Source organism: Cavia porcellus, unplaced genomic scaffold (genome assembly GCF_034190915.1).
Source record: "Cavia porcellus strain 051 isolate PalLab524CR breed Dunkin Hartley unplaced genomic scaffold, mCavPor4.1 scaffold_8, whole genome shotgun sequence".
Taxonomy (NCBI): domain Eukaryota; kingdom Metazoa; phylum Chordata; class Mammalia; order Rodentia; family Caviidae; genus Cavia; species Cavia porcellus.
Genome location: NW_026947491.1, coordinates 59104150 through 59123782, shown reverse-complemented (window position 1 = coordinate 59123782; position 19633 = coordinate 59104150). Strand labels below are relative to the sequence as shown.

Genomic DNA, 19633 nt, shown 5'->3' with positions numbered 1-19633 from the left:
ATTTGCCATTTGTATTTCTTCATCTAACTGTGTATTCATCTCAGATGCCCGTTTTTGGATTGGATCTTTGAATTTTGGAGGGCTGATTTTTTTTAATTCTTTATATGTTTAGACAAAAGTCTGAGGGACAGTTCACTAAGATTTTTTCCCAGTTTGTGGGTTTTCTTTTCACTATGCTAGAGATTTCTTTTGACATGCAGAAACTTTTTAATAAGATGTGATCCCAGTTATTAATTCTGGGAAGTAGGTCCTGTGCAATTTGATTCCTGTTCATGAATTCTCTACCTACCCCTATGTCTTCAAGGTTTTTACCCAATTTGTCTTTTGATAGATTTAGTATTTCTGTTTTAATATTCAGATCCTTGATCCATTTAGATTTTAATTTAGTATGTGGTGACTGGCATGGGTCTAGTTTTAGTTTTCGGCATATGGACAGTCAGTTTTTCCAGCACTATTTATTAAAGAGACTGTCATTATTCCAGTGACCGTGTTTGGCCCCTTTATCAAAGATAAGGTGGTTGAGTGTGTTTGTAGTTGTGGCTGTGTCTTCTAATCTATTCGATTGATCTTCAGCTCTGTTTTTATTCCAGTACCATGCTGATTTTACCACAGTTGCTTTGTAGTGTAGCTTAAGTCAGGGATTGTGATGCCTCCTGCCTTACCTTTGCTGCTTGACAAATTTTAATGGAATTTTGATTTCCTGTATATCTCTTTGAATCTGCTTCATGTATTCTGTTTGTTTCTTATATTGTTCATCAAGGGATTCTATCGTTTTGTTCCTCTAATTTTTAAACTATATCTTCTTTAGATGTGTTCAGCATCTGTTTCATTACTTTTATCATTTCTTCTTTTACCTGGGAGATTATTTCTAGTTTGAATTCCTTTAAAGCTTCGCAGAGTTGCTTCTTTACTTCAGTTGCTATTATTTCAGGTATTTCAGGTGTATGGCATTTATTTTCTTCTATGTACATAGCTCCTAAGCTTTCTTGGGATGGGCTGGAGGTTTGAGATTGCATTTTGGCCTTGCATTTTGTCATTTTCCTGTATTTCTCTGTTTCAAGTGTTGTTCCAAGGCTTCCCCTGGGTCTCCAGCCGCCTAATTCCCCGGATTGAGAGAGTTACCGGTAGTGGCGCAGGCAGGCTGAAAACCTACTGAACGGGAGCCAGTCCAGTGTGGTGGGAAGCTGGGCAGTTCTTGACCACTGGGAGCAATGATCTTAAACTCCCAGGGCGCAGGATGAAGGACCAACACTTTCATACACACACCTCTGTAGGGCCCATCCCACAGAAGATACTTATTGCTTGCTTTATTAAATAAATGGATGAGGAATATTTGATATTGAAGTCATTTTCCTTAAATTTAATAGTATTCAAAATAACTTTGCATGTATTTAGAGTATTTTTGGTTTACAATGCATTTTCACAAACTTCATCCTGTTTTATCTTCATAATAATCATACGGAATTCAGGCTACCTCTTGTTTTTTGAGAAAGATTACGAGCACTGTGTTCACTGTAGTCAATACACTGTTAACTGTATTGACTCCAGGAGGCTGACACTGTAATTAATGGAAAAATCTACATGACTTCTGTAGCAATAGGTCAGTTTCCATAAAGACTGGTAGATTCATATGTGATTTAAATGAATGAATTCTACTTTCTACATAAAATGTATAGGACTGTATAGACTTTGTGGTCGTTGTACAGTTTTGTTTTTTTTTTTTTTTTTTACTTTTAACTTTGAATGTTAAGGTTATATATGTAGAATATTACTTAGGAACTTTGTAGTTATTATTTGAACGGCTTAGGGAGTTTTAATTTCTTCTTGGGAAACATACGGGAGACTGCCTGTAAGAAGGGCTTCTCTCCCAGTTCATTATTCTCTGTACAATATCATTTTCTTTTTAAATTAATTGTTTTAATAGACTCAAAAATCGTACGTATTCACAATGCTATTATTATTTTTTTTTTTCTTGTCTTTTACCTTTTTACTGGTACCGGGGATCGAACTCACGACTGCCTGCTTGCAAGGCAGGCGCTTATGCCGCTGAGCTAAATCCCCAGCCCCCACAATGCTATTTTTTACCCAGCTCCTCTGACGACAGACTATAAATATTTACAGTTTCTACTTCTACATCATACAAAGAATCTTTCCAGGGCTTCTCATCGTCATTGGAACCTGTAGGTTCAAGAGTAAAGCAAAGGTATTAGAATTGTAAATATTGTTTTATTTACTTTGTGATATAAGAAAGGAAGGATTAAACTAGTTTTCAAAATAAGAAAACTTTTTACCTGAATGACACAATTTATATGTGTCATATATTTATATGCCAAAAACTCAGTCTCTAGGATGATGTGTTGCTATTAATAGATTGCAGTAATAGTAATTTCCATTTACTAAGTACATGTAATGCTCCAAGCATTTTGTAAACATTATCTCATTACATTTTTACCTTAAGAAATAAACCTCAGTATTCCCATTTGATAAATTAGAGAAAATAAAATAATTTGCCTAAGAAGAAAATACTCAGGATTCAAACTGTTTCCCTCATTCCGAACTTTTGCTTAGAAACAGTGTAACCAGTCAGAATACTTTTCATGCTGCATTTGCATGATAATTCTGAAAATTAACTATTTAGAATGGAACTTTGATTATGTCCCTTGCTCCTCCATCTTCCCCATATTATGCAATAGTGCCTTCATGGAACACTTCACAAACCCAAAGCCTGGGAACTCTCCTGCTCCACCTATCTGGGCACAAACATAGGACCTAAATCTTCTCTCTAGTTAGTTTGCTGATCCCTAGTTTTGCTTTCCACACCATTGTTTGTGCCTCTCACTCAGACTCCACGGCTCCTAAAATACTACAACATGTGTCTATTCCACACTGCATGTCACCTTCCTTCAAATCCACACTCATACAGATCTTTAGAGAACAGAAATGGAGTCCTGGTGCACTCATTCTTTGTCTTTGTGCTGAAGCTGGCCGTGCCTGTGACTATCTGAATGCGTCCTCCCAGAACTTCATCCCTGGATCCTCCCTGCAGCTTTCTGGTTCTCTCCTTTTAACTCCAAAGGTTCTTCCTTTCTGGACATCCCCATACCAAGCAGGTGCCCTCAGGGACTCTGCCAGTTCTGCCCCCTCTGCCTAAGAAATGATTATTCAACCCCTACATGTGTGGAAACATACATTTTCACATTTTTGTGTATATCCTTTAAAAGTTTCAGCCTAAATGTCACTTTCTGGCAAGAAACTACCTTTAAGGGCACCCTATCAAATTTAGGTCTCTTGTTCTATTCCTCAGGGATTCCTTAACTTTCCTTCACTGTAATTGTCTTCATTATAATACAGCTTTGTTACTAAGCTAATCTGCTGTCCTCAGTCACTAACCCATAAATACCAGAAAGGCGGGACAATGATCTTATTATATATATTTGCCTCTATTCATGTAGGCATGTGCCTGATACACAAAAAGGTACACAGTAAATATATGTAGAATGAATGAAATGCAGGCAACTTAAAAGCAATGTCTCCCCTGTGTTTGTGTTTCATATAAAATTGAGAATATTTACTCTTCCCTAGAGAACTCCAAAGGTAGTAAAAGATGCAGGAAAAGCTTAAGTAAGACATTTGTATTCATTTTTTGTATTCTTATTTATTCCATCTTCTTTTCTCTTTCCATTGTTCTCTTCCTGTCTTCTCCCCATCCTTTCTCTTCTTTTTTCTTTTCCCTTCCTTCCCTTAAAGGACCATTTCCGTCAATTGTAGATAGATTCCTCACTGTTTGAATTATAAAGTAACCTCGTTTGCCCTGTGTCCAGGTATTAGAAAACTTTTATTTTAGTAAACTAGCAGATGTGAGTCTTTGTGAAAGGTTATAATTAGTAACCATAATTACGTGGCTTTTGAGAGCTGCCCCCTGGGATATACAGTTGGAAGCTTGGTGTTCTGTAGGTCATTTGAGCATCCTCTCCTCTCTTTAATTACAGCTGTTCCTGCTAATCTGAAGTATAAATCCATTGTATAATCTATACTTAATATCCAGCTAGTCAGTACTGTTACAAGGGAGATCCTCTTAAGCACTGTACCTGCAGCTTAGATAAGCATAGAATCTTTGAACAACAGAATATTGAAATTTTAAATTTTCATCTCACTGGAGACTCATTCCAGCACACTGAAGTTTATCCCTCAAAAGACAAATTAATCTGCTTACACTCTTTTGGGGAGTGAGAAGTAGTGGTATTCATTGTTCCACAAAAAAATCATTTCAGTACTAAAGCAATAATTCAGTTGCCTTCAGATAAAGACCCAGTGATCTTTGTCCTGTACACTTTGGTTTACTATTGTTGGTTGCCTGCTTTCTAAGACTCCTTCAAACTTTTGCTAAGACCTTATCTGAGATGTCTCTCCCTGTGGAGACTTCCTTTGGGTGACTCTTGGTTCTCTTACTTATTTCTCAAAAGTGATTTCCTTGACTTTTATGCTTTTGATGAGTTCCTTAAAAAATAGTTTTATGTTGAGTGATACATTTGTCTTGTGGAATCTGTTGCTCTGAAGTCTTATTATCCAAAAAAAAAATCTGACTGAAGTCCTGGCAACCTTTCCATCAGAATCCTGACAGAACTCTTAAATATGCCACCTGCAATAAAAGTAAAACATCAATTCAATTTTTATAGATTAGACATTCCACGTGTAGATTCTTTTTGAAATACTTTACCAAAGTGTGGCTTCATTAGTTATAGATTACAAAACTCAGTCTGTAGCAGTGGAGATAATCTAAAAATCGCAGATACGGTAATATTGAAGTCATTCAGAACACTTAAAGTTAAGTAAGTGAAATGACATGTGAAAGTGTTACTAATGGCACACTAGAAGCTGTCTGGCTACCCCGCTACACCCTCATCTTTCCGTGCTGTAACCTCCCTCGAGAACAACCCCATTGCACCTCCCACTGATGCAAACACTAGCTTAAAAATCTGGGACATATAAATAAGTAATTTAATTTTTTGGTTTAATAGCCTTTCTTTAGCTTTATCTAGCCAAGGCAAGAAAGTAATTTTTCACATCAACTAGGAAACTAATTAAGCATCATGGATGTCATCAGCATGCCCTTATCTTAACCCAAGAAAAAGTAAAGAAGGAGAGACTAGCATTAATTTGTCTTATTAATATCTACCAAGGATTGTGCAAGGCACTTTATAGATTTTATTAACTAATTGCTCTGGCAGCCACAGGAAACACACATTATCATCCTTATTTTTTTTACAGATAGAGTAACTGTGTCTTAAAGAGGTTAAGTACTTAAAGTCACATGAACCATGTAGTATAAACATAAGATTAAAACCCGACAGACTTCACAAGTCTGATACTGTACCCATAGCAGATTGAGAAAATTATAGCAGATATATAAAATAGTAAATATTTTACAGATAAAAGTTTTGAAGGCAGTAGAACAAATAAAGAAATACATCCTTATACTTTTTAAACTTAAAGTTCTTCATCTGATGGGAAAACAATTATCTCTTCAAATTAAAAATCTTATTGAGAGCATTTAAAATTAAAGTATGAACTTACTTAAAATATAATAACTGTAGACCTAAGTACAGTATTGATCCCCAAACGCCTACAAAAAATCTCACAAGCTTCAACTATTTAACATTGAGTGCCTAAGAAAGTCTGAATATGAGGGAAGAAAATGAGACAATGAATTAATTATCTACTGATGATTAATCATTCAGGCATTTTTATTGATTTAAATTATGGTAAAGCTACTCAAACTAAAGGAGTAAGGTAATTTTCCTGGAATCATCTTATCTCTTGATATCTCAAATATATCTAGAGACTTCACGGGTATCTTCACAGATTACCTGGTACTGTGCCTACAGCTCAGATTTGCATAATGAGCAGGAATGGCTAGAATCCCGCTTGCCTCAGAAGAAAGGGAAGAAATAAGTATCCCAGGAAAAGGAACAGGTGTACTCCCAAAGTAAGGTCTGCGTTTACTTCTTAGCATATTAAAATGCCTTGAGTGATCCTGCAGCAGCATCGTTAAAATCTCCACAAGAAAGATTCTCAAATGGAACAATGTTCCTTTTGATGAAGGTTCTTGCCTTCCTTAACTCTGTGGATAGGTACAAAATATGTGTTGCGTGAGTTCTTTTTTTTTTTTTTTTGTTACTATGATGAAATCCCTGAGGCAGTCTACTTTACAAAGAGAAGGGGTTTATTTAACTCAGTTTTAAGAAGTGTAAGTGGAAAGTGACTCAGCTCCATCAGTTTGTTCCCTAGTGGAAGCCCATGGCAGATAACAACATGGTGATCATATCATGGGGAATAAGCAGTCAGGACTAACTGTGAAACCAGATAGCCTTTCAGGAGTGAGGCCCCCTCTAACAACAACTCTTTGTCATGAGAACTCACATGAAGAGACCAGCATTCTCTTCCATGAAGAGCTTTCTCGGTGACCTAAGGAACTCCCACTAGACTCCTCCTTGTAAAGTTCCCACCACCTCCCACAGCTCTATACTGGAACCAGCCCTCCAACACAGGAACCCTTGGGGAACAAACCATTTTCCAAACCACAGCATGTGTAATAATAGCACTCTGTATGTCTTCAGATACCCAAAGTACTAGTTAGTTCTTCTCTCTGCTGTTTATACCAATTGAGAAATTTTTTTCTAATTTTTTTTTCTGAATGTTTTAGGAGTTGCCTAATTCCTGTCAGTGAAGGTAGCCATAGGGGCTTATATCCCATAGTGGCATGATGTGCTGTGCACACTTTCAAATACCCTTCCTATTGAAAACCTGTTCGAGAAACAGGTGCCTAATGAAGACCTATCTCACTAAACAGGTATTTTCTAAAGTAATCTATGGCCCTATGGTGATGCTGATCTAAAAACTATTAACACACCATCATAATCAAATATCAACCTCATTTACTTGAATCACTCTCCAATTCTGGGGGCCTTTAGGACATTTTTTACCAAACTCAGAGTGAACCATCTGGTAACATACAACTTACTGCAAACCAAGCTTAAAGCAGTCATTCTCACCTCTCAATGAACATTAGTATCACCTACAAAATGTTTAAAATACGCAGGCCCATCTCAACGTTTTGTGAGCAATAAATGATATATGTGAAAATACTTTGTACACTGTAACTAGCCATAAAATATAAAAATAAGAAATAGTAATTTTAAATATTTACCCAACATTCTAGCTTAATTTTTTTCATTCTGGTATCCTGCTTATTTGTGATCTTCTAGCTATATGTCAAGTTTTTCTAATTGGAAATTTCACTGACTCAATGATTAATAAGTGAGTGTTCATCAAGGGCCCCCTACATTTAAGACAAGCTCTGGGCTTATTATTCCTGTGCAGTGATCACACAGTCCATGCTAGAGACCTTCTTGGTGCTTTTTTCCAGGCTCTGGTCATGCTTTCTTTGTTTCCTCATTGACAAGACACTGGTTTTTTTTTTTTTTTAAGAGAATAAAACAAAATAATAAAATAAAACAGAAAAACATTGGATTTCAAAAACAAGACAAGTAAATTCCCTAGTTGGTATGTGGCATATTGTTATCCTCTAAATAGATGCTTTAGGTCTGCAAAGTCAATCAAACAATACAAGCACTAGTCGTTTTTTAACTTCAGTTGCTATCATCTCAGCCTATGCTCCTCTGAATCAACTGGTTGCGTACAGAGGGTGAAGGTGCTGTGCTGTTCTTGTCTGCTGGGCTGTGCACTGGCTGGCTCAGGGGAGGGCAGATTGGCTGTTCTCTCAGCCTGCATGGCTGCCAACATTGGCTGTTTTAACACATTAATGGCCAAGTTGTTTCTTTTCTTAATCTAGCCATATCTTTTAAACCTGTACATTTTCCTAGTGTGTGTTTGTTTTTTAATATTATGTCTGCATCTGTAGAAACTCAAGGATATTGGTTACAAAAATAAATGTTTTAAGTATTTCAAAGTAAAGTTTTGACAGCTTCCAAGTAAACTGACTTTTGGGAGAGCTGAGTGGTTGATACCCATTTGTCTGAATTAAAGTCTGGTTTTTGGAAAACTAGAATACATCATTTTTGTACTGTAAACTTACACACCTACAGAAGGAGTTTGCATCTTGCTGTCGAGCCATTGACTTCTCCTGAGTCCCTTTTCCTTCCCAGCCTTGAGAGGTTAAGCATCCTGAGTAGTAAGAAGTCTTTTGCAGGCTGATGGACACTTATTCCTACATCAGCAGGTTCTCTATGTCATTGGAGCTTGATAAAGAATCATTACATTTTCTAGGTGGATCACTTATCAAACCCAGAAAAACCTGACAGTGATTATTTTTAGACTGAAAGGGAACCAGACATTCTGAAGGAGGAGGACGTACAATATGATGATTGAGCAGCAGTCATGTGTAATATACCAAATACTTTTCCTGGTACTTTCCCTTAAAAGTGGTATTGGTCACTTAAGTGATAAATTGATTAGCCCAGTTATACCTCTTAAGTCAAATGAAGATACTAACTTTGAGTTTGCTGAAATGCTGCTCCTGATAGAAATATCTCCTCTTTTGAAAATCTGTAATATAAAGATTTTCTGTCAATGGAAATGGAAGCTTCTAGAATTTGTGGTATCTAAAAATATATCCCAAGTCACTGTGCCAGAGCTCAGAAAGCTCTTTAAGAAATTTTATGAACTGCCTTTTTTATCTTCTAACTTAAAAGTTTAAAATTCTTTACTATTTAATTACACTAAGACTTTAGAAATTTAAGAGACTTTTATTAGTGTTCTACAAAGCATGTTTAAATATCCATAAAAATTATGCCAGTCTATCAAATTTAATACTGAAACCTGTCACATTAATCCTAACATAATTATTTCACATATTACTATTCCCTCGGCAGGAGCTCCAGCTTCCTCACCTTCTAAGTTACTGAGCTGTGGTACATGGTTACATGTACAGTAACACACAACTCTACAAAGAGTTAAGGAAAATCAACACCATCAGGAAGAATAATAAAACCAGAGAACTAACATTCTCAGGTATCAAGATCTATTAAGAGACTAAAGTAATTCAGATAAGCATCACCGACACAAGGCAGACAAAGCGAGTACCTAATGACATTGCAATGCAATGAGGAAAAAAAAGATCTTTTCTGAAAGTGACGATCAGTAAGTTATATCTGTGTGGAAAAAACATATCTTGACTGGATCTCACTCCACACAATATGTAGAAGTCAAATCCAGATGGCTTATCAAGACAAATGTAAAGTTAAATACAAAAGATTCTCCAAAAAGCACAGGAGAACTTCATCACAAATTTAAAATGAGTAAACATTTAACTACAATGTGAGTTATAACCATTAAAAATGAATAATTAAGAACTTTTCTTTATCAAAAAGACACCAATAAAGGTCTGTAATGCTAAACCATATGTGGGGAACATATATTTGCAAAATATATAGTCACTAATGATTCATATACAATATAGTTTTTTTATTCTTAAACTGCCAGACAATTTAAGAGAAAGATGCAAAACACACTTGAAGAGACAGTCTACAAAAGACAGTTTTCAAATGTCAATAAGGTTATGAAAAATTGCTGAATTACCTTAGTTATCAAGGAACTACAAGTCGAAATCATATGATACTCCCACTACACATGCCACTGAAATTGGTAGATGGAAAAAACTGATGACAGCAAGGGGTGTAAAACACGTGGAGAAGCTAAAAATCTTCACTCCCTGCAGGTGGGAAAGTAAAGTCCTACAATTCTGTTGGAAAATTCTTTGGCAAGTGCCACAGAAACAGCACAAGCATACCCCATAGCCCCAAATTTCTACTCCTGCTCATGGCATCCACAGAAATGCAGACTCATATTTATTAAAAGACATACTAGAGTGTTCCTAAAAGCAATATTTATAACAGTCAAAAACCAAAAAATAAAAAAATTCCTAAATAGTAGAATGAATAGGGGCTGGGGATTTAGCTCAGTGGGATTAAGTGCCTGCCTTGCAAGCAGGCAGTCGTGAGTTCGATCCCCGGTACAGATATAAAAGAAAAAACAGACAAAAAAAACTAAGTAATAGTAGAATGAATAAATTATGGTATATTCACCTGTGAAATAATATGCAGCAATGAGAATAAATGATAGAAAACAACCACAACAATATGATCTTTAAGCAAAAGAAACCAAACTGAGTGTTTGTTAAAGTTCAAGAATGAACAGTGCTAACCTATACTATTACAAGTCAAGATAATAGGTAGGTAGTGTGAGTTGGAGCAGTCATTTAAAGGAATGCAGAGAAGAGGATTCTTTGATGCTGATAATGTTCCATTTCTAGGCGTAGGTGTGATGACACAAATTTTCAGCATATGAAAATGTATTGAGCTACAAGCTGTGGTTTATGCATTCTCTGTACGTTGCTGTATTTCAGTCATTCCAAAGCTAATAAAGTCACAAGGGTAACCCTGCTGTAGAGAATTAGAGTCAGCAACAATACTTTATGTTATTTTTAATTTAAAGATACCAAAACACAACAAAACAATAGAGAACAAAGCCAATCAAGACAAGGTAGTGAAATTAGTACAGAACTTCAGAGCAGGATACTGGGATAACAATAATTGGTACCATACTATATCTTGTTGTCTTCACAGTAGTTGTCCATTCAATCAGGTATAGCAAAATCAAACCAAAAACAGAACAGTATAAAACCAATCAAGGGGCTGGAGATTTAGCTCAGTGGCATAAGCACCTGCCTTGCAAGCCGGCGGTCGTGAGTTCGATCCCCGGTACCGATAAAAATGAAAAAGACAAAAAAAAAATCAAAACAGAATATTGAATAGAGCAAAACAATTAAGCAGAACAAAGTAAAACAGTGAAAGCAATATAGGCCTTCAGAGACAAGATAGAAGGAAATCCTTCATATTTGCTATATTGCATACTGTCATCCTCCTAAGAGATGCCCCGACTGCAAGTCAGCATAATCAACCAACATGTTACCTTAGTTGCTATCAGCTCAGCTTTATGGCTGACCTCAAAACCAGTCAGTTACTAATGGTGGGGGGAGGGGTTGGGGTGGATTCTCAGCCCTAGCCTGAAGGCTCACAGGAGACACTTAACTTATTCTCTCCCTGGTGCACCCAAGGCTTGCTCACGTCTTACCAGGAAGGATGGCTCCTTGCTTTCTTGGTCAGCCCCCAAGTTCCCGCATGGCTGGTTCTCCAGCAACAATACTTTATACAAACTCCATCAAGTATGGGGCGTATTATCAGTGTCATATGCTTTAACCTCTTCCTGCAGTGCAGTAAATGTTCCAGTTTCTCTTTTACCTCTTCCAGAACAGTTAGGATTTAGGGTGGAGCTTACGTTACCATAGAAGGTGCACTTTCATATGAGTATTTCCTAAATACTATTATATTTTAAACACAATAATAAAAGAAATGACAATTTTTTAAACTAAAAAATCCATTGACATTTTTGCTTATATGAGAAGGGTTGAAATTATTAGAAACATTACTTGAATATCATTCATTAAAATGCCATGGTGCCTCAGTTCACAAACTTAATTCATTCTATGATTCTGGAAAAGATGGCCATTTCTTTTCTGTGCAAGAAAGATGGCCGCAGTTGTGTTTGTTAACCAACGCAGAATTTGCAAACAAAACCAAATTTTCCAAGGTGCTCCTGTTGGTGACCAAACTGTTTGCAAACAAAAGCATTTGTGAAACAAGGTACCACTTTTTAATAAATGGGTAAGTCAAAAAAGTCCCCAAAAGGTACTTTTTCTGAAGGAATGTGCAAGCAGAGGTGATTTACCTTGTGGTCTCTCTTCTATTTGCAGGAGGTTCTAATCAAGTCTTAACACTTATTGCAATGCAAGGCTCAGAAGTCGGAAAACTGATTAACAAAATAAAAAATCTAGAATGTTTCCCATGCAAACAGTCATCAGCGTATCTCATGTAATTATATAGCTCATAAATCAACAGCGAGCAAGGGCTTCACTCGTGGTGTAAATATCTTAATGACTGAGATGTCTTTAACCATGAATAATTTATGTCTCTATGAGCCACTTTTTCAGCCATACTTCTCATCAGCAGAATAAACTAATCATCTGTCTAGAGACAGGCACTTGGTTATTTCTTCCTGATTTTTCTTCTGTTTATTTTCCTTGTTTTGACACATTCCATTTTTTTCTCTTGCATTTTCTTAAATAAGAGTTCCCCACCCATTCATCCACCCTGTCTGCTTATTTTTATTTTTCCCACACATCTCGTTAGACATTTTGAAATAAGGCTAGGGCTTTATCAGCCCTACTTTTCATTAGGTTCTCTGTGAATACGATTGGCTAGCGGCTAGGAAAACAGGCTTCATATCATAAGGTAGTATGTGCTCCTTGATGTTGTGGGGAAATATTTATTATGGAAAACAGTTGCCAGAAGAGGCTAATGATCCATTAAATGCCAACATTTTGTAGATCCCCTTCTGTGATGCAGAAAGTAACTGCCACATGGGTAATACTGGAAAGCAGTGCTGCCTAAAATAGTTTTGTTGCTTTCCTAGGACCGATTAAAATGAAGTCCACCAAAAAACATTCAGATCAAATTTTGTATCATGTTAATAAACTCATCCCAACCATGCCAGCTCATGTTGCTCATCTTTCACTGCCATTCCTTTGATATTTGCCATCACTATTTGGTAATAATGATTGCCTTTCTTTAGTTTTTAAGCACAAGAAACATCAGCCAACTTTCTGTGGATCTCTTGACCCTTCTGGCATGTTTAAGTCATGTTCTGAGAAACACAAATTTCATATCCAAATAGATAACCAGCGTTTCTAATGATTTTGACCTTACAGTATTAAATATTTTACTGGGTGAGGTGAGAGAAGGGAGTATTACAAGCATTATGTATCCTGCAACCAAAAATGGAAAAAAATGACTAGAAAGTTCATGAGAATATATTTTTATAGTAGAGTCAAATAGTTCCACCCTTCTCCTTGCTTCTTGACATGGGATTCCCAAGGGTTAATAGAAGGGACACTACATTTTCATCTTTAAATTCCTAGTACCCTTCAGTGTGCCTGATATATACTTAGCATTCATTAAAATAATTTTAAAATTTATGTTGTTGCATGAATAGCAACTGAGCTTGCAGTCAGCCTACTGCCTTTCATTGAGGCTATGGACTGGTGGCCTTTTATCTGGATAAATATCTATTTTTTCTTTTTGGTTCTAGACACCTGCATAAAATGCCAGCGTACCATCATCCACCTGTCTAACATCTAGCTTTTGTTAGAAACCTAAGTGAGGCAGCCAGCTCATCTACCCTAGCATCTGTCTTTGAGTAAGACAATATACCAGCTTGTTCTTTGCTGGAGACACCATCGTTGATTTGCTTTTCACTACTGTTGCCTCAGCTTTGATCAAGGAATCTCTTATGCATCCTATTATAAACGTATGTCTAGGGCATTAGCCATTACACTATTTGGCGTGATCTGTGAATCAGGAGATAGAGCTTTCAGAGTTTCTTGCTAGAAGGGCTAGCTTCTGTGTATTTATAAAATTGATTACCTTTCCTTCATTTTCTCTAACTGGACAATTGTCTCTTACTTGCCTAACATCATTCTTTCTCTGTGGGTTCATTGATTGTCCCTGAGGGAGCTTGTACTGCTATACTAGCTCCTCATTTTACAAATGAACAAATGAGATGTGAAATATGGGTTGAGTCACATGACAAGTTGGTGGCACAGCAAGGGCCACCTTCAGGCTTCTGGGCCTGAGCCACACAGTCTGTTCCCTGAACCATGCCATTAAATTTCACTTCCCTGGGAGTTCTGAAGCTTTCTACTTTAAATTTTAAGAGAATTTATTAATTGCACATTTGCTTCCGCAAATGAAAGTACTGCACTCATTGTTCTTTTAATGCCTTGATAAGAAAGAGACCAACTCCTACTCCAGTTTCTGTTGGCTGAGCCATCTTCCTCCCCTCTGCACCAGTGGTGACAAAGGACCTGGCACCCTCTTCCTCGATTTCTTGATTCCTTGTTCCTATCTTCTTTTTCTAAAAGTTAATATTAATTCTTCACCACAAGTGAGTCAGTAGAATTATACAAAAACATAAGGTTCTATATTTTGACAGCTGGGAGTCAGGAAAAAGGAATAACTTCAGAAAATCTGTTTTAAAACTCTGATACTTAATCATAATAAAGGTTGGATATTCCTTACTCAAAATACTTAGACCCAATGTGTCTGAGATTTGGGGTTTTTCTTCAGATTTTAGAAAATTTGCATGTATATAATGACATATTGTGGACAAAACACTAGTATAAATGTGAAATTTATTTGTGTTTCAATTATACCTTATACACATAGCTGAAGGTGATTTCATACAATATTTATGTAATTCTGTGAATGAAAATCAAGTTTCATGATCTGGAATTTTCCATTTGTAGCATTAAATGGAAAGATCAAGATATTTAGTGATAATTAACATGGAAACTTTTTTACATTCATCTGCTAAGCAAAACAGATTAATCTTTAGACATGATAGAACCATGAGGAAAAACAACTGATTGACATCTCACAAACCTATTAAAATCCAACAAGACTATAGGAAGAGGTCTGAAAAATAAAAAGTTAGTCATTTTGAAGTTTCAGAAACATAATGAGATAAAAGTCCCTAGTAAGTCAGAAGTCATGAAGGATTTGGTCAGAGGAGTAAGACTTCCAGGGGCTTGCTCAAGATGAGAAGGACAGCAAGCCATAAGCAACATAAAGTTACCAACGAACGTTATGCTTGGCTCAGCAGCAGACATCTGTCAGAATTGGGAGATGGGCTCTACTAAAACAATGCTTTTGAGAACTATCTAAAATTCTTTATTGGGAAACCCAGTCGAGGAGGTGCAGTGTAAACCATTGTTGTACACAGCACACGGGCACTCACTACTGACTCTACCATGGAAGTAAGGAGGACCCAGGACAGAACCATGACCAATGAGGCACTGGACAGAAACAAAGCAGGAAATGCAAAAGGAGAGAAAAGCAAAGTGTTTTCAAGGCTCTAGACTGATGTCAGGAGACAAGAGCACCTAATACAACAAGGTGAACAAAACCAGAGAGTGGTTGTCACCAGAGAGTTAGAATGGGTGAGTCAGTCACAGGTTATGGGGTAAACAGCCATAAACACCTAAGATCAGAAGTCCCTTTTGTTAGACTAAGACCACTGATTCCCCACAGCTGTTATTAGTGAGACTCTGCCCTGGAGCTGATAGAAAAAGATTCAGGTTCTAATGTTCTCTTTGCCTTTTAGGCAAAGAGACTAATTTATTTCAATATTATCGATTGTTTAGGAAATGTAACACAAGTACCTGTAGCACTGGAATATGTATGTTGTTGGCATATGTATTCTCATCTTTAACTTATTTAGGAAATACCTTGTTCTCACACTGAAAATAGCTTTCACATAGACCATTCATCTTCATGAACTAGTGCATATCACCTTAGCTTTAGCCACGGAAAAATAGATTTCCCAGTTCACTGTCTCTGAGTGTTACCTTGGTGATGAAGATGTACTTGTGGAAAACAAAATTGATTAATGAAATCTCTAACACTAGAGCAGTAGAAAAATAAGAAAAATATAGGCCAATACACAGTTTTGAAAAATGGAATGACTCAAATATTTGAAGTTATAATATCTCAATAATATTGTATATACATATCAAAATACTTTAAGTATATAACACATTGATTATAATAAACATTGTGGAAAATACCATTTTACAAGTAAGCATTTGGACTTAGAACATTTCAGTAACTGTCTATAAAATCAGTGTTGTGAAAATAAGAATTAAATACAAATGTTTTAACTCCATGTCCAAGACCCTTTTCCATATACCAACTCTCTTCTGAGCTTTAAATTATATCAAAAGCTTTCTCATTTGTTCTTGCCTTTATTCTACAGCTATTATTTATCTCCTATGTGCTAGTTATTATGCCACGCATTGAGAATTCTCTTATCAGCAAAAATAATCTCTGCCTTCAATACAAGCTTAAAATCTGGCAAAGGAGAGATGTAATCTAAATTCACCATTAGAAGACAGCAGGGCAGTGTTCTATAACAGAACTAATACAGGATTTAGGAGCACAGGTGAAAAGCATATTATCAAATCATGAGTTGAAAAAACTTCCAGAGAATTGATGTTTATACTGGTACCTGTACTGATCAGTGGAAATTGAAGGAATGCATAATGTTACAAACCAAAACCAAAGCCTATCTAAAGTCGCTTCTGATCAGGCAATGATGCTGAATCACAATGAGAATTGGGAAAGTTCCAAGAGCTTACAAATTGCACGTAGTTTACCTATTCCCATTTGACAAATTAGTGACATCATCCATCTATCCATCATTTGTTATTCATTGTTCTATTCATCCCTTGTTTTCTTTCTTCCTTTCTTCAGTCTATCCTTTCTTCATCAACCCTAACATCTACTTATATGTAATAGGTTGAGATATTTATTAAATTGATTAATTTTTAAGCACTTACTGAGAGACCTAGTATGTGTGAGGCATGGTAGCAGTGTGGAGGACATAAAGGTACATAAGACATTACCCCAACTGACGTGAAACTCGAAACCTAATTTAAGAGATTACCGTATTGCTACGATACAAGCTGAGTGGACCAGGTACCCTAAGAGGTGACCTTAGGTAACACTAACTGTGAGAATTATATATGGAAGAAAGCCTAAGCTTCAGGGGTAAAATTAACAAGCTAACATTAAAGCAAACATTCTCTTTTTTCTTTTGTCTGTTTGCTAATCTGTTCAATTTCTGAAATATGTTCTTTGACAGACACTGTGGCAACAGCATCCGGGCCGCTGCTAGTTGAAGTTGCCAAAACTCCTGGTGCCAGCCTTGGAGTTGTTCTCACTACCTCGATGTGCTGTAACAAACAGGTCATTGTCATAGACAAAATCAAATCTGCAAGTATTGCAGACAGGTGAGTGTCGTAGAAAGTGCCTACTTTTCAAACTTACCAGTGTGTTTAAAAATCCTGTATGTGTATGCACATGTGTAATGCATACATATGCATACACACACTCAAGCACATACATATCCACACAAACAGTAAAAATTCAGCTCTTCTACCATTTTATATAAATTTCAACTAGGAAAACATGCTAATGTTTTAAGACTTAAAAATTTACCTGTGTTACACCTCATGATGGAATGTCACTTTTCCAGATGTTGGTGTGACCTTTAGCAATAGGAAAAAAACCAAGCAACCAAAGTGAGTTCTCTTACTGTCTCCTGGGGTAATTGTCTCTTCTTGATATAGGATAGCTGAACTGATCTTTATTAAGTCCCATGCAGAGAAGCCATAGGGTTTTTTGAAGTGGTAACAATTAAATCCTGCTACCATAAAATTTTATTCCTGTTTTTCTTAAATAAATAGAACACTTTTTTAAATAATCCAGTCTTTAAAGACAGACCTGCTACTTTCACAGTACATTAGTACTACAGTTTCACAACCTTCAAGGTCTCTTAAAACATCATTCATTCCAAAGTCACAATAAAAATAAAATTTATTTTCCCAATTAATATTTTAGACTTGCAAGGTAAAAAAAAGAAAGAGAGAGAAAGAGACAGAGACAGAGACTGTCTTCCCATCTTCCCACCTAATAAATTATTCTGCAGCTCTTGGCAAGAAAATCCCCAATTCACATAGCTGAAGCACTCCAAGTAAATTAACATGGAATATTTTTAGATGGTAAGGATGACTTGAAACGCTTTTGTCTTGAGAAGCAGACCATTCACCCTGGAGATGTTTAGATGTACTGGATGACTAGTGTCTCCTGTACTTTCCAGCCATTCCCCACGTACCCTCGGCCCGCCTGGACATTCTCCAAGGGTAGTGCAGGGACCTGCAGCAGCCCCGTACAGTCAGTCTACAGCTCCACTGTAGCCCTGCCCTCCATGCAGTCATTTAGCAGTGGCAGCTGTCGATCCAGGGGTGTCTCCAGCTCAGCGGTGCAGGATGCTTTAATTCTCTCCCTCTGTTTTTTCCCATTCCACAGGGGGTAACCAGTGTAAGGAGCTGTCCACTTGACTGGTACGTCTGGATGCTGACTGCTGTGTTTGCTTTTCTCAACTCATCCAGTAGCCAGTCTCTTGAGTTCAGCAAGATGTAGCAGCTAGCCCCACCCCCAGCTTTCCCCTCGACTCACCATGCAGGCCAGGTTTTATTACTCACTCAACTCCTGCATAATTTTCTTTCTCATTGAGAGCTTTTTTACTAATAACTGTTTAACTCCAGAATAACAAAATCATACACAAAAATGAAGTACTGGTGATCTAGGGGCTTATATGAAAGGATTCTGAGGGAGTAATCACTGAATTTCAGTTCATTCCATTCACACATAAAAATGACCCCACTGCAATTCTGTGAGCCACAGCTTGAGAATCTGAGTATTGACCAATTCATGTTAGTAGAAAAGTCTAGGAGAAAAAAACCTCAAGGGGAAAAGTTTCCTTCTCTGACTCTTCTCTTGCTTACTTCTCTTCAGTACGCAGCACCCTGACCCCTAAGATGGTATTATTCCAAGGACAAGAGAAAACATTTCTTTGCATTTTTCTATATTCTCCACAAGATTTAACACTGCGATGCACACCAATATGACAAATACTGTTTCTTATACTACTGAAACTTTTCCTTTTTTTTTAAGTAAATGAAAACTGTGTGAAATTCTATGAAGGACATGAAAGTCATACTCCAAAGAGGAAGCCACTTCACTGTCCTGGGTTTCTCCTTCCGTAGATGCGGTGCGCTGCACGTGGGGGACCACATCCTCTCCATCGACGGCACGAGCATGGAGTACTGTACGCTGGCAGAAGCAACCCAGTTCCTGGCAAACACGACTGACCAGGTCAAGCTTGAGATTCTTCCCCACCACCAGACCCGCCTGGCCCTGAAGGGACCTGACCACGGTGAGAGGAGCTCTCCGGATAAGTCGCTTTATCTTGCTCTTGCAGGGATTGCTTCATCCAGAGAGTTAGGAAGCAGTGGCACACTGAATTTGATTCTGCCTTTATCATTTTTTTCCAAATGGCAAGTTATCTTTGTTTACTCTGCCTCATCATCCAAATCCCCTTTTCCCAAGTCACATGTCATTTAACGGAAGCCCAAAATTGAAAGAACTTCCGTTTGAATGGGCTGGTACTCTTTGATTAAAAAAAAAAAAACCTGGTGCAAAGTAAGAGAAGCAAGAAGAGAAATGATTTAACTTCCTAATACTTGTATTAAATTTCCAATCTACATGAATGATAAAACAAGCAGGAAAGCACATTTTTAGACAAAATTGATATTAATTACAAACCTTTCAAATACTTACTGTGAGGACCCAATGATATAAAGGGCTGACTTTTAATATATTTAATCTGTTTGCCAGATTGATTGTTTATGATGACAATGATCTTTCTGATGAAACATCCCACCTAGGAGAATCAGAATTTTTCGCTCCATCTATTCAGTAAAAAGAGTCACTCAGGGAAGCTACATATATCTGCTGAGACTTTATAAGCCCTCCACCTGGGCATGTCTAAACAAAAGCTGACATAACAAAAGGGATTTTAAGCCCCAAATCAAATG

At 37.0% G+C, this 19633-nt stretch overlaps 1 protein-coding gene across 13 annotated transcripts in view; it reads left to right on the top strand.

Annotated features, from left to right (window-relative positions):
• Grip1 (glutamate receptor interacting protein 1) overlaps positions 1-19633 on the top strand; it is a 633384-nt gene that overhangs the window by 509274 nt on the left and 104477 nt on the right. For all 13 annotated transcript variants that reach the window (XM_063255091.1, XM_063255088.1, XM_063255086.1 and 10 more), the window contains 2 exons: positions 16837-16984; positions 18803-18972. In XM_063255091.1, the coding sequence (XP_063111161.1) occupies positions 16837-16984; positions 18803-18972 (318 nt within the window). The remainder of the gene's footprint in view (positions 1-16836; positions 16985-18802; positions 18973-19633) is intronic.